This window comes from Saccopteryx bilineata, chromosome 2 (assembly GCF_036850765.1).
Source record: "Saccopteryx bilineata isolate mSacBil1 chromosome 2, mSacBil1_pri_phased_curated, whole genome shotgun sequence".
Taxonomy (NCBI): Eukaryota; Metazoa; Chordata; class Mammalia; order Chiroptera; family Emballonuridae; genus Saccopteryx; species Saccopteryx bilineata.
The window spans coordinates 113,706,440-113,719,806 of NC_089491.1; the positions used below are offsets into that span (position 1 = coordinate 113,706,440).

The 13,367-nt window shown below is 44.1% G+C and overlaps 1 protein-coding gene across 1 annotated transcript in view; it reads left to right on the plus strand.

The window, feature by feature from the left end:
* The window catches only part of MYRFL (myelin regulatory factor like), a 133,307-nt gene that overhangs the window by 44,407 nt on the left and 75,533 nt on the right, over window positions 1-13,367 (plus strand). The window contains exons 3-5 of the mRNA XM_066257651.1: window positions 9,615-9,682; window positions 9,773-9,971; window positions 10,819-10,910. Coding sequence (XP_066113748.1) covers window positions 9,615-9,682; window positions 9,773-9,971; window positions 10,819-10,910 — 359 coding nt within the window. The remainder of the gene's footprint in view (window positions 1-9,614; window positions 9,683-9,772; window positions 9,972-10,818; window positions 10,911-13,367) is intronic.

Sequence of the window (13,367 nt, forward strand, 5' to 3'; positions counted from 1 at the left end):
AGAGAAGGGGAGATAGAGAGACAGACTTCTGCATGCACCCCCATCTGGGGCAGATGATCTGCCCACCTGGGGCCATGCTTTCAAGTGAGCTATTTTTAGCACTTGAGGTGGAGCATCTCCATGGAGCCATTCTCAGTGCCCAGGCTGTGGGAGGGGAAGAGAGGAGAGAGAGAGTAGGGGGAGAAGGAGGGAGAGAGAAGCAGATGGTCACTCCTCCTGTGTGCCCTGACCAAGAATTGAACCCAGGACATCCACACTCTGGTCCAACGCTTTACCACTGAGCAAATTGGCCAGGCCTTTTGCAGTTTACTTATTTGCTTATTTAATTACATGTTTGATTTTACACAGTTCACTCTTTTAACAAACTCTGCCCAATAGGCACACTATCGTTCATATTTTACAGATGAGAAGGCTGAGGTTCAAAGAGGTTAAGTAACTTCATAGGTAAATAAGTGGCAAAGCTGGAATCAAGTTGTCTCGCTCTAGAATACACGCTCGTCCTTCTACAGGCAGCTTTTAGATTAATTGATATCTTAAAGGATATTTTGGAGGATTGTGAACCTTAGGGAAATAATCTAAATGAGTGTAAAGTCATCTGCTAGAACGTGTGACTCAGGATGGATCTGAGCCGTACATAGTTTGCAAAGATTGTCAGAGTTCACATCCACTCAAGAATAGCCCTATGATCAGTTTGATAAAAACTGCTTGATAAAAACTGCTCAGGTACATGCAGTTAAGTGGGGCTGCAATAAAAATCCAAGAGAGAACAAGTGGAAACAGGTCTGGTTTATGACCACAGGGTTGTTGGGCTGGTTCAATGATCGTTACATCTGCACAACCTACTCAAATACGCCAAGTGCGGAGTATTTTTAAACATCAGGCTCTTTTCGCAGGTTAGTTGCATTCCTCCCAATGTAGGTTTTCTTGCTGAGGTTCACAGTTAGTAAGTAGCAGAGCTGGGGTTCACCCCTGAGTTTCCTACAAATCCTGATTACTTCTCCTCTAGTATATCGCCTATAAATTGTTCTTTTAAAAATGATCTGTGGCAACTCTTTATCTAAGTGATCTAAGAGACCACTCCACTGCAAATGTACTGAGAGCCAGTTTGAATCTCCTAGGCAGACCGTCAAATCTCAAACATACAGTATTAAAAAATGGAACTATTGGCTCTGCAAAATAGATGCCCCTAAATTCTCTGTGGAAAACTGGTCCCATAAAATGCAGTAAGAAACAAAAGTTTCATGATCAATAAATAAGTTTATGAGTCACTTGCTTAAAATTAAATGACCTTCTTTACTGCAGCCCTTTTCAGAACCTTTGCTGTGCTAATGTGCAACTAGGGAAGGCGAATGAGGTGTTCTTCACACTTATGTGGCCCGGAACCCCTTTGGGGAGGCAGGTGCCATGGTTGAGCATTGGGCTATGCTGCTCAGAGCTTTCTCGTGTTTCTGTGTGAATCTGATTGGTATGTTGGGCTGGGGCAGTCTTGCTGGCATGTGGCGGTTTATTTATATATATATATATATTTTTTTTTTCTTTTTCTTTTTTTTAATTAAAAATTTTAATTTATTGTGTTAACATGGTTTCAAGTGTCCTACTCAATATAACATCCTCACCATCCCCCCAGTAACACCCCCATTTCATCACCTTTGTCCCCTCCCCCCTCCCCCTTCCCCCTTCCCTCCTTTCCCCCTTTTCCTCTGGGACTTGCTGCCCTGTTATCTGTATGTTATTTATATGTAATTTGGCTAATCCCTTCACCTTCCTTGATCCTGTCCCCTCAACTCCCTTTCCTCTGACAGCTGTCCTTTTGTTCTTTTTTTTTGTACTTTTCTGAAGCTGGAAACGGGGAGAGACAGTCAGACAGACTCCCGCATGCGCGCGACCGGGATCCACCCGGCAAGCCCACCAGGGGCGATGCTCTGCCCACCAGGGGGGATGCTCTGCCCCTCCGGGGCGTTGCTCTGCCGCGACCAGAGCCACTCTAGCACCTGGGGCAGAGGCCAAGGAGCCATCCCCAGCACCTGGGCCATCTTTGCTCCAATGGAGCCTTGGCTGCGGGAGGGGAAGAGAGAGACAGAGAGGAAGGAGGGGGTGGGGGTGGAGAAGCAAATGGGCGCTTCTCCTATGTGCCCTGGCCGGGAATCAAACCCGGGTCCCCCGCACGCCAGGCCGACACTCTACCACTGAGCCAACGGCCAGGGCCTGTCCTTCTGTTCTTAATGGCCCTGCTTCTGTTTCTATTTTGTTCCTCAGTCCATTGTGTTTATTAGATTCCACATGTAAGTGAGATCATATATTTGTCTTTCTCTGCCTGGCTTATTTCATTTAGCATAATACTCTCTGGGTACACCCATACTGTCACAAAAAGTAAGATTTCCTTCTTTTCACTAGCCACCTAGTACTCCATTGTGTATATGTACCACAGCTTTTTTATCCACTCATCCATTGACGGACACTTGGGCTGTTTCTAGATCTTGGCTATTGTGAACAATGCTGCCATAAACATGGGGGTGCATATCTTCTTTTGTATCAGTGATATGGTATTCTTAGGATAAATTCCTAAAAATGGAATAGCTGGGTCATAAAGAAATTTGATTTTTAATTTCTTGATGAATCTCCATACTGTTTTCCACAGTGGCTGCACCAGTCTGCATTCCCACCAGCAGTGCAGGAGGGTTCCCTTTTCTCCACATCCTTGCCAGCACTTATTCTGTGTTGTTTTGTTGATGTGCACCCTTCTGACAGGTGTGAGGTGGTATCTCATTGTGGCTTTAATTTACATCTCTCTGATGGTTAGTGACATTGAACATTGAAAGTTTACTGGAAACTGCCCTTAATCCTGTATTTCCTGTGTGGCAGAGCGCAGGGCAGCTGTCTGCCCAGGAGGAGCAGACTGAAATCCTCTCTGTGCTTCAGGCCAATGCTGTAACCATTCAGTTATCCCACCACAGCTCTGAAGTTTTCTCTGACTCTCTGGGCTAGCCAGCCAGTTACCTACTAGAAACAAGGTGGACCATTGTAGTTGGACACAGTGTGACATGCCCATGTGTAGAGAGCTGCTTGGACGGAAGGAAGCTAGATATTTAGGGGATAGCATAAAACTTGGGAGGATCTAGTGAAAAAGGAAATGAAGTGTGTGTGTGTAGACGCGGGAAGACTCTGGAAAATAGACAAGTGCATCTTCAAAACAGACTTTGTTTCCTTCAAAAACATGCAAGGTGACATCTATTCACTGTGACTTCATAAGAGGGGAACTTAGACACATATGAAGTCCTAAGGAAGAATCAACTCCAGGCTTCATTTAGCTTCATTCTGACGGGTGAGCTTTAGTGTCTAATATTCTGAGGTTCCCTTAGGATTTGGCTTATTGGGACTGGATGGCAAAATGAGTTAGGAGTCAATGACCAGCTGCATGTGTAATTCTGCCGCAAGTAGAATGGGGCTGATAAGCTCTGGACTGTGATGTTGCAAAAGGCAGTGAAGTAATATGCACAGTTTTATGAGAAGAGCTGTGAAAAGCTATTTGAGTTCATTGACCAGTTTGTCTTCTGGATTCAAACTGATTCAGTAGGACCTTTAAAGACCAAACAGAATCTTGGGCTAAACCATTACTGGTGATTTCTTGATTCTAAAGATATTTGTGGAGAATGAAACTTATAGTTTTAAATTTGATTAGGATAGTCTCTATTGAAAACACCATGTTCTTGACATGAACTCTGGTGGTGGACCATTTGGCTCCAGTTTGATAGTGGCCAGATGAATATCCTCATCAAGGCTCAGTTTCATTGCCTGTAGAATAGGCGCAATAATAGTACCTTTCAAAGGGTGGTGGTAGAGATGAGGTGAGTCAACACGTGCAGAGGGCCAGCTCAGTGCCTGGCCCAGAGTGGGCTCTGCATAAAGGTTTTCTGTTTGTAAAGCCACAGAGGGGGTGGTGGTGACGGTCCTTGCCCTTTGCTAACATGGGGCTAGAGAGGACAAGTGGCATCATGCTTCTCTTGCTTCTTGCTGCCCTGTCATAAAATGATTTTCTTGGACACTTTGATGGTGCTTCTGCTAAGGCCCTTTCCTACCTCAAGTTCTGGGTGATGGGTACAAACCCTAACTAAGCTTGGCCCAGTATTTGTTGAGTGTCTACCACAGGCATACAACTGTACACTATGCAGGACACACACACAATATAAAGTCATGCTCTTTATGTGGATATCCCTATAGGAGGATAAACCTTACACATGAAAATCGAAGAAAACACTCCCAATAACAATTTTTATAGTTGGGTAATGAGCTACAACAGTGAACAGAACAGATGAAAGCCTTGCTAAGGGCAGTGTGGTGGGAGGCCATCAGCCCTGGCAGGGCACCCGGGCATTTCTTTGAGTTGGTGGCACATGGTGACGAAAAATAGAAGTCGGCTGACTTCTTGGTGGTTTAAGGATTGCTGTTCAAGTCTCTACAGACAATGCATTTTCTCACTCCCCATCCTGCGGGAGCTGTCCCCACTCCCTCACTGTTGGCAGCCCGCTGCTCTGTGCCACTCTGAGAGGAAGAGAAAGGCAATGGCATGTGGCATAAAGTCATTCAGTAAGGTAAGAAAAAATAAGCATAAGATAAGGGGGTTGAAAGTGAGAGGTGTGGGAAGGTTACTATTTTAGATTGCGTGGTCAGGAAAGCCCTCTCTTGATATAAGAATGTATATATCTATTAACATGTATATGACTATGTATTAAAAAAAAGCAGTAATTCGTATTTATTAAGGACCAGGCACTATGCTGAGTTGGGCTCACTGTGTAATAATACTTTAGAGAGGAGGCAGCAGGTGGGTGAAGGCACGGGGGGGGGGAGGGTCACTGAGGAAACCCAGGGACTGGACTGTTGGATTGCAAGTAGCCCCAGCTCAGTGTTCACAAAAGGCCCATGTCTTCATACGATGTGTCCCACATGGTGCCCAGTGAAGTTCATAAGCACATACTAGACAGTCAGTAAATACTTGCTCAAGACTGGTTGCAATCTGAAAGAAACACTGGCTGCTCTGGGGGCAGCGTGCTGATGTCATGGGTGTCCCTGCATCCTCAGCCAGCTGGAGGGCAGTGTGTTCTGCAGCCTTGCTTTTGGTGTGTATGGCATTCAGCCTCCAAAAGGCTGAGCGTTTCTCCATTCATCCTTCTAAACTCAAAACAAGCTGTGTGTCTGAGACAAAAGGGTCTAGAAGACAAGTTATTCTATTTTTTTATTGGCAGTTAATTTTTTTTTTATATATAACTATCGCCTACAGAAGCTAGAGCTAGAGCTAGTCCTTCATGGTGTCTGTTGCTTCCTAGGCCCACTTTATAAAAAGCCCTTTGGCTTAATAGGCTAATTTAGAGCAGGAAGTCCAAAAACAGTCTCAGGTGCATTCCTGGATTCCTGACATGGTGCTGTGATTGGGGAAGAGTTAGCAGCTTGGAAACAGTCCCAATAACAGTGTTTTTCTTGAAGTTAATCATTGCCCTTGTATTAACAATTTGCTTAGTTATTTTAAATAATTTGCTTAGTTTTGAAAGTACCTATCATTAATTCTTCCCTCAAATTCTCTGCAAAGAACTGCAAAATTTCTCTCAATATATTAAAATGCACCAAGCATGGAATGAATGCAATGATATGAAGGAGTGGCTGTGATGAGTTCTGGAAGGGACACTAAATTTTAAGGAATGCATTTAAAATTTTAATATTTTCATTTTAAAGCCACCCACACTCATTGCTGCCACTCAACACAGGGACCTTCAGTTCTCCACAAAGGAGTGGAGCATACATTCCCATTTCTGATAATGCAGCGCCACATTTCTCGGTTAAATTGATAATTTACTTATGATCTTTCCGTTTTTATTCACATTATTGAATTCAGTGGTACTGCTAATGTAAAGGTAGCTTAACTAAGGTCTAGAATCTTGAATGTGACATTGTGAGATCACAGAGTCATTCACCAAATTAAATTTTTAGATAGAGTGATACACATGCAGAATTTGAGAACTCAAACGGCGCCGTATAGATAGATGGTTAATAAGGAAAACCAGCCGTGCTCTGCCCTGCTGCCATGGCCCTGAACTTGGCTCTCCCAGAAGCACATAGTTTCTAACCCTTTTAGATAGTTCTATCACCTTTCATCTAAGTGATGTTTTTTTATATGGCTGTTTTTGCTTTATACCTTTTAAGAATTTAATATTATCTACAGAAAATGTAGAACCTTTGCCCTGGCCTGATAGCTTGGTTGGATAGAGTATCATCCCGGTCCACAGGGGTTGCCAGTTCAATCCCCAGTCAGGGCACATACAGAAATAGATTGATGTTTCTCTCTTTCTAAAATCAATAAAAAAATTTTAAAAAAAATATAGAACATTTAATTGTATAATTTCATTTACCCCATCCCCACCCTTTATGCTGTAGTTGTCCTAAGTATTATATCTAACACATAAATCAACAAGATAATGCCATAATTTTTGCTTTCTACACTCCTATATATTTTAAAGAAATTAAGAGAAAAAGTAATTTGCATTTAGATAAATACCATTTTTTCTTCTCTGCATTTCTTCCTAAAGTTTCAAGTTTATATATATATATTATTTCCCTTTAGTCTGAATAATGTACTTAACATTTCTTATTGCTCATATCTGTTCAAGGATTCACTTAAAATTTTCTTTCATCTGAAAATGTCTATTTTGCTTTCATTCTTGAAGGGTATCTTCATTGGATATAAAGTTCTAGATCGTCTGGTTTGATTTTCTTTAGCACTTTAAAGATATTGTTGGACTGTCTTATTGCCTCTGGAGATGTGGATGAGAAGTCACTGATCATTTGAATCATTTATGTAACATGTTGTTTTTCTCTGGCTACTTTGAGAATTTCTCTTTAGTTTTGGTTTGCAGCTGTGTGACTCTGGTGACCTAGGTGTAGTTTTCTTTCTATCTTCCTTGCTTAAGATGTACTGAGCTTCTCAAACCTGTTCTCTGTTTCCTTAGGCCAGAAAGATTGGAGGTTTCTTTCTTTCTTTCTTTCTTTCTTTCTTTCTTTCTTTCTTTCTTTCTTTCTTTCTTTCTTTCTTTCTTTCTTTCTTTCTTTCTTTCAGGGGCAGGGAGGCAGACAGACAGATTCCTGCATGCGCCCTGACCAGGATCCACTAGGCAAGCCCCCTACTGGGAGATGATCTGTCCATCTGAGGCCGCTGCTCTGTTGCTTAGCAACCAAGCCATCTGAGCACCTGAAGCGAGGTCATGGAGCCATCCTCAGTGCCTGGGGCCAACTTGCTCAAATCATTTGAGCCAGGGCTGCAGAAGGGGAAAAGAGAGAGAGAGAGAGAAAGAGAGAGAGAGAGAGAAAGAGAGAGGAAGAAGGAAGAGGGGGAAGGGTGGAGAAGTAGGTGGTTACTTCTGTGTGCCCTGACCAAACCTGGGACTTTCACATGCCAGGGTGACACTCTACCCCAGAGCCAAATGGCCAGGGCTGATTGTAGGTTTCTATCAGCATTTTAGCTGTTTTTTTGGTTCCGACTTCTCCTGCCTTGAGGCTAAATTTCAGTGCCCCTCCAGAACCTTCTTACTTTGTCCCCTTCCATTGTTATGAGGCAGATTAAAAATATTTTCCAGAGTTCATAGTTTTTGTCTGTGGGAGGGTCATGTCTGGTAGGAACTATCAGTCATATCAGAAGCAAAAGAACTTTATGTGATTTTTTTTGCAGTCCTTATTTAGTTTTTTGTTCTCTGTCATTAAAGGCTTTCTGAAAATGTCTCTTCCTTCATTGTTTAAGATATTCGGTGTGCAAGCCATTCTTCTAAAAAAATAAGCTTCATTGTCGAGTGATCAGTTAGGGTCTGGCCATTTCCTTGAGTTACTTCAAAATATTACTTTTCAGTTCTGACCAGTTAGCTCAGTTGGTTAGAGTGTTATCCTGAAACACCAGGATTGGGTTCGATCTCCAGTCACACATACGGGAAGAGACCAGTGAATGCACAACTAAGTGGAACGGCAAATGAATGCTTCTTTCTTTCTCTCTCTCTCTCTCTCTCTCTCTCTCTCACACACACACACACACACACACACATGCACACACTTTCTCTATCTCCTAAAATCAATCAATAAAAAAATGTATATATTTCCCCTCCTGAGGACATCCAATTTTTCTAGGGCACAACCTTTCAAATTTCTTATTGTGGGAAATCTACTTGGATGCCTGCCTGCAAAGTCAAGTTGAAGAAAGGTCTAGCCATTCAGCATTTAGACTTCTATTTAATTTTTCAGATTTCAGCCCAGGAGCTCCAGTCTCCTTGGATACATTCCTCCAGAGAGTAAGCTTTCTCAGCTTCTGTCGGGGTGATGGAGGAAGTTGCCTGGCTGTACAGGTTGGGGAAGCTGTTTGAAGGGTCCAGCTGTTCCTTCATCTAACTTACAGTCAATCCTTTTAGTTTTGGCCTCACTTTATCCCTGAATTCAGAGGCTTCTGGTAACGCCAGTGTCTTGGGATTTTCTGGGGTTGTATTTGAATTAGACAACTTCCTGTTGGCTCCCGTGTTCCCTCTGCCACCCCCAAGAAGTGTTGCTTTTGCTTTTCCCATCCTAATGATTACCCTCCACACTACTTCTGTCCACACCAGGAGCTTTGAACTATGGTCTGGTGTGGGCTCTGCCCTTCTGTGTTGATGCCTCTTCACTCCTTTACTTTCATTTGGGTGGGGATTTTGGAGCACTGTAAAGGTATGTTAGAGAATGCTACACTTCCCTTATTAGTAGTAAGTGAATAAATTATAAAGCGCCAATTTGAGAAGAAAACAGTTTTCCCAGTAAATAATAAAAGCAGACTTTTCTCTGTATTGTACAAGATTGAAATCTTAATCAACCATGGAAAGCATAATCGCGTACTGTCCAGCAAGAGCATCCGGTGGAGGGGATGGTGCTTATATATGACTTAGAATCCCAGAGTTTCTGAGCCATAAGGGACGTGTGGGTTTTGGGGAACGGAAGTTTTTGCACTTTGTTACTAGTGGTACTCACTTTGAAAATGACAATTTCTTGCACTTAAATATATAAAACATAAAAATATTATGATTTCCCTTACCCCAGGCATTAAAAAAATTCTTTTATAAAACTCCTGAGCTCCTTCCAAGACCATTGGGATCTCCCAGAGCACAGAAAAATCCTTGCTTTAGTGGTGATATTTCACATTGTTTTAGCCCAAATAATGTGTACAACCACTGCTCTGGTGTAAGTGCTTTGAGAATGTTAAAAAGCCATAGAAGGTAATTAAAGTTTACTGAGCACTCTCTATGTTTTTAGGCATTGTGTTATAGGTTTATACACAGTGTCTCATTTAATTCTCACTACGAGGAACCAAGGCCTGGAAAGGCCAGTGCTTGTTTACGGACACACAGCTAAGAAGTGGAAGAGCTAGGACTCACACCCAGGTCTGCCAGACTCAAAGCCATTCATTTAACCCAGGACTGGGCATGGTCTGATGGGCTTTGGCTCCCGGAGCCCCTGGGACCATTCCTGGGGTGCTGTACCCTGAGGGCTGCCTCCTGTTACTGACCAAAATATAATGATAGGATAGGTTGTGGCAAAAAGCAATGCGTGTCTCTAATCCACAGGCAACGCCAGCTCCCCGATACTCCACCCTACTCAGCATCAGACTCCTGCTCTCCTCCACAGCTCAAAGGTGAGTGCCCTCCGCCTCCCGCACAGCGTGCACCTTCTTCAACTTCGGGTGGTGAGGGAGAGAGGCACTCCTCACCTGTGTGTCCCCCAGGTGCATGGTGCCGGACTCCGAGGACTCCGGCTCCTTTTCTCCTCTCTGCTGCTGCACCGGGGACACTGCCTGTGCATCCTGCTCAGAGCTCATCGGAAATGAGCGACGCCGGCCTTATCCACAGCGGCTTTCGCAACTGCTACCCAAACACCGGTCGTCCTGCGACCGCCCAGGACCAATCCGTGTCCTCTCATCTGGGGTAAGTTGTTCTTAGTATCAGCAGCCTCTGTGCCACAGCCCTGGGTAAAGAGCAAGATGTTTGGTTATGGGAGACCTCAGATCAGTCAGCCCCCCACAGTGCCAGTAGAGTGAACAGTGGCGTCCTGTCCAGGAGATGGCAGTGTTGAGACATATATCAGACAAGGCCAGGCCCAATGCTCTTGGCTTTAGATCATCTTTTAATTAAATACAACCCCACTGAACCCAAGGTCCTCCTCCTTCAATGAGAAGCTAAAGTGTCAGAAATATACAGGGTGATTCTGGGTGATGGAGAAAGCCCTGTATGCACGGGCAGCCTCAGCTAGAGCACTCAAGGGAATTTGTGAATGAGCTCTCAGAAAAATACCTGTCAATTAAGATTCATAGTAGTCTTTTCTTCTCTTTTCCTTCCTCTTCCCTTTCATTCTTCATGTTTGACCTAGAAGATGACAAAAAGAACGAAGCCTATCAAAAACTGTGGTAAAATTCCATGTGAAAAAAAAATTTCAGGCATAAAAGGCATACCTGTATTTTAAGTCTTTACCTTCTTTGTCTCAGTGAGTTCTCTGCCTTCATCAGTTTTTCTCTTCTTCAAGTAGGTGAGTCCCAGGTCCACTGGGGAGAGGAAAATGAAGTCTGAGGCCAGTAAGGCTCATGGAACAGGGGTTTGCTTCGTCCACTCTATGCATGGGCCTGGTTTTGCAGACCAATCGGGTGCAAGGAACCCCAACTCATTAGAATTAGACTTAGGAAGGCAGAGAACAGAGCCCTGGGACATTAAATTTTACTTACTGTAACATGGAAAGCTATAAAGGCCCCTAACTTTCATTTTGGTTTCTTGACTTTAGAGCCTCATTGCCACCAATGAAGAAGAGAAAATGCACACAGGCGCTGGAGGACTCTGGGGACTGTCGGATGTGGGCCCATGACTCCACACCAAGTAAGCCAACCCAGGGCTTGCCACTGCATTGCCCATTTAATCAGGGGTTTATTTTTTTAATTAAAAAAATCCCCATTGATGAGAGAGAGAGAGAGAGAGAGAGGAAGAGGGGGAGGAGGAGGGAGAGAGAGTAGAACCAACTTGTTCTGCTTAGTTGTCTCATTTAGTTGTGCACTCATTGGTTGCTCTTTATATGTGCCCTGACTGGGGATTGAACCCACGACTTCCACATGCTCCATCCACTGAGCCACCCAGCCAAGGTCAAGGATGATGATGATGATGATCATGATCATGATGATTTACTCGCCTTGAAGCAGCCCTACAAAATTGTTTTCTCTCTCATAGGAAGGCAATGATAGGCCTGGGAGCTTGTTTCCTCCCTCTTGACATACTGTTCCATGCAGTCTTAAGTGGGTCGTGTGGGAGCTCCCAGGAAGAGATGCCATTCGCTCTGTCTGCTGGAGGTGAAACACCCGTCCTTTCTATGTCAGGGACAAAGTGCCTCCGAGGACCCAGACTCCGGGCCTGGGAAAGCTAGGCAACTGGCCGCACCTTCAAGAGCCTGCTGGTGTGCTCATGGCTCTGTTCAGTACATACTCTGATTCAGTAAGCTTGAGGTGGGGTCTGCGGTCCCGCCATTCTAACAAGCTCCCAGGTGATGGATGCACTGGCTCACCGGACGTACTCTGAGGAGCAAGACTTTAGAGGATTTCTCCAGTGGAGCAGGAAGGTAGATAGTTGAGCTTCCTTAGCACTCACTTCAAGCCGGTTCCCAGTAGATCTTTGAAATTTTGTCACATCATTTTAGAAGTCTTTTAGCACAATCATCTGATGCCCAAGTGGTCAGCCTACTTTGTTCTTTGTCTTATATAACATATGACACATTATGTTTTGAGCTTAGAGATCTGATCAAGTTGAGAAAACTTGGATTTTTTGAGTCTGGAGCCTTGAACTTCAGAATTTTCAGAGTAAATGCTATAGCACTTACTAGGGCAAAGGATAATACTACACACCAATTTTACTGGCCACTGAAAATAATCAAATGTAGGCGGTGTGAACAGCGCCCCAAATTCAGGGTACCAAGTCACATTTCTTCTATTCTCACGCATCAGGTTGGCAAGGTGTCTGCAGCTTCCTTCTTGGGGGTCCCCCTCCCGTTCCTGTCCCCAAACTCTGGAGGTTTATCCTACCCTGAAAGGAGATGCATGTGGCTTTCTCACCTGCTTACCCTGCTGCATCAGCCTTTGAAGTTACATAAGAGCTGGTCCTTCCAAGGACATCTGGCCTCAGCTCCAGCAGGGGCTCTGGGGGTCCTTCAGTGGATGATGACCTCCCCCTTGCACCATCTCCTGGGAGTGCTGTGACAGAACTGTGCTGGACAGCCAGCCCTTGAATAAACCAAGCCTCTTATTGTCTTCTTTTCTTTTACATAGATCCACCATGGCTAGCTAGCAGAGGCTTGACTTTTCTTATTCAACCTTCAAAACACAAAATGCAAACGAAAGGTCCCTTTCCAGATAAGATAGAACTCTCCATCTACCTTCCTATGAAAGGTTACTCTAATTTCTGCAGGGATCCTTGCCTCCAGCCTGCAGCTTCAATGTGATTCTCAAACTCAAAAGGCTGAGTAGAGTCCCAGCCAGACGAGAGAACCATCTGTTCGCCCTCCCACAGATGCACCAGCGGAGCAAGGCACCCAAACCTTCCAAGCATTTCCTCATCTAACCAGATTGCTGTTCAAATCGTTCCAGTCATTTCAGAGTTAAGCTTCATCCTGTAAGGATTTTCTGCTGCCTGTCCCTGGGAAGGGCACGGGTTTTTCACCATCTCCAGAGAACAGCCGTGGAAGACTAACGGAAATATCCCAACAGATAGCAAACATCGAATCCCTTGTTTAACATTTATTCAAAGGCCAATAAAAAGCTAGCTAAAGATCATTTCGACCATTTAGAATCCAGATAATGTTTCTAGAAATAATATGCAGATGGGGGGGAGAAAAATTCAGTTAATCCAATTGCCAAGTTTTCATTATAGTTTATATTTTCAGCAAAAGTTTTGTAGTGGAGAGCTCAGGTTTGATGTTGCAGTGGCCAAGGGTTTTTCCAAAGGATCCAGGGAAATGGCACATGGGTGATGGAAGGAGGAGCTTCTGCCGGTCTTACAGGCAGGATTTTTGACGAAAGATGATGTTCTAAATCATCAATCAATAAGGCTTTTCTGGTGACCTTCTTCCAAGGAGTTCCACTTGGGTAAGGGTTCCAAGATCTCCATGTTTAAGTCTCACAGTGGAAAATAGCTGGGTTGCTGTGAGCAGGTGTCAACCCTTGCCCTGAGGGAAAGCCACTGGTGGGCAGGCTCCTATTAGCTGGTTCTGATCCGCCATGGTTTGGATCCCAAGCATGAGAAGGTCTTTGGCCCCATGTAATCTGAACCTCAAATATAAAAGGGTTCATGGTC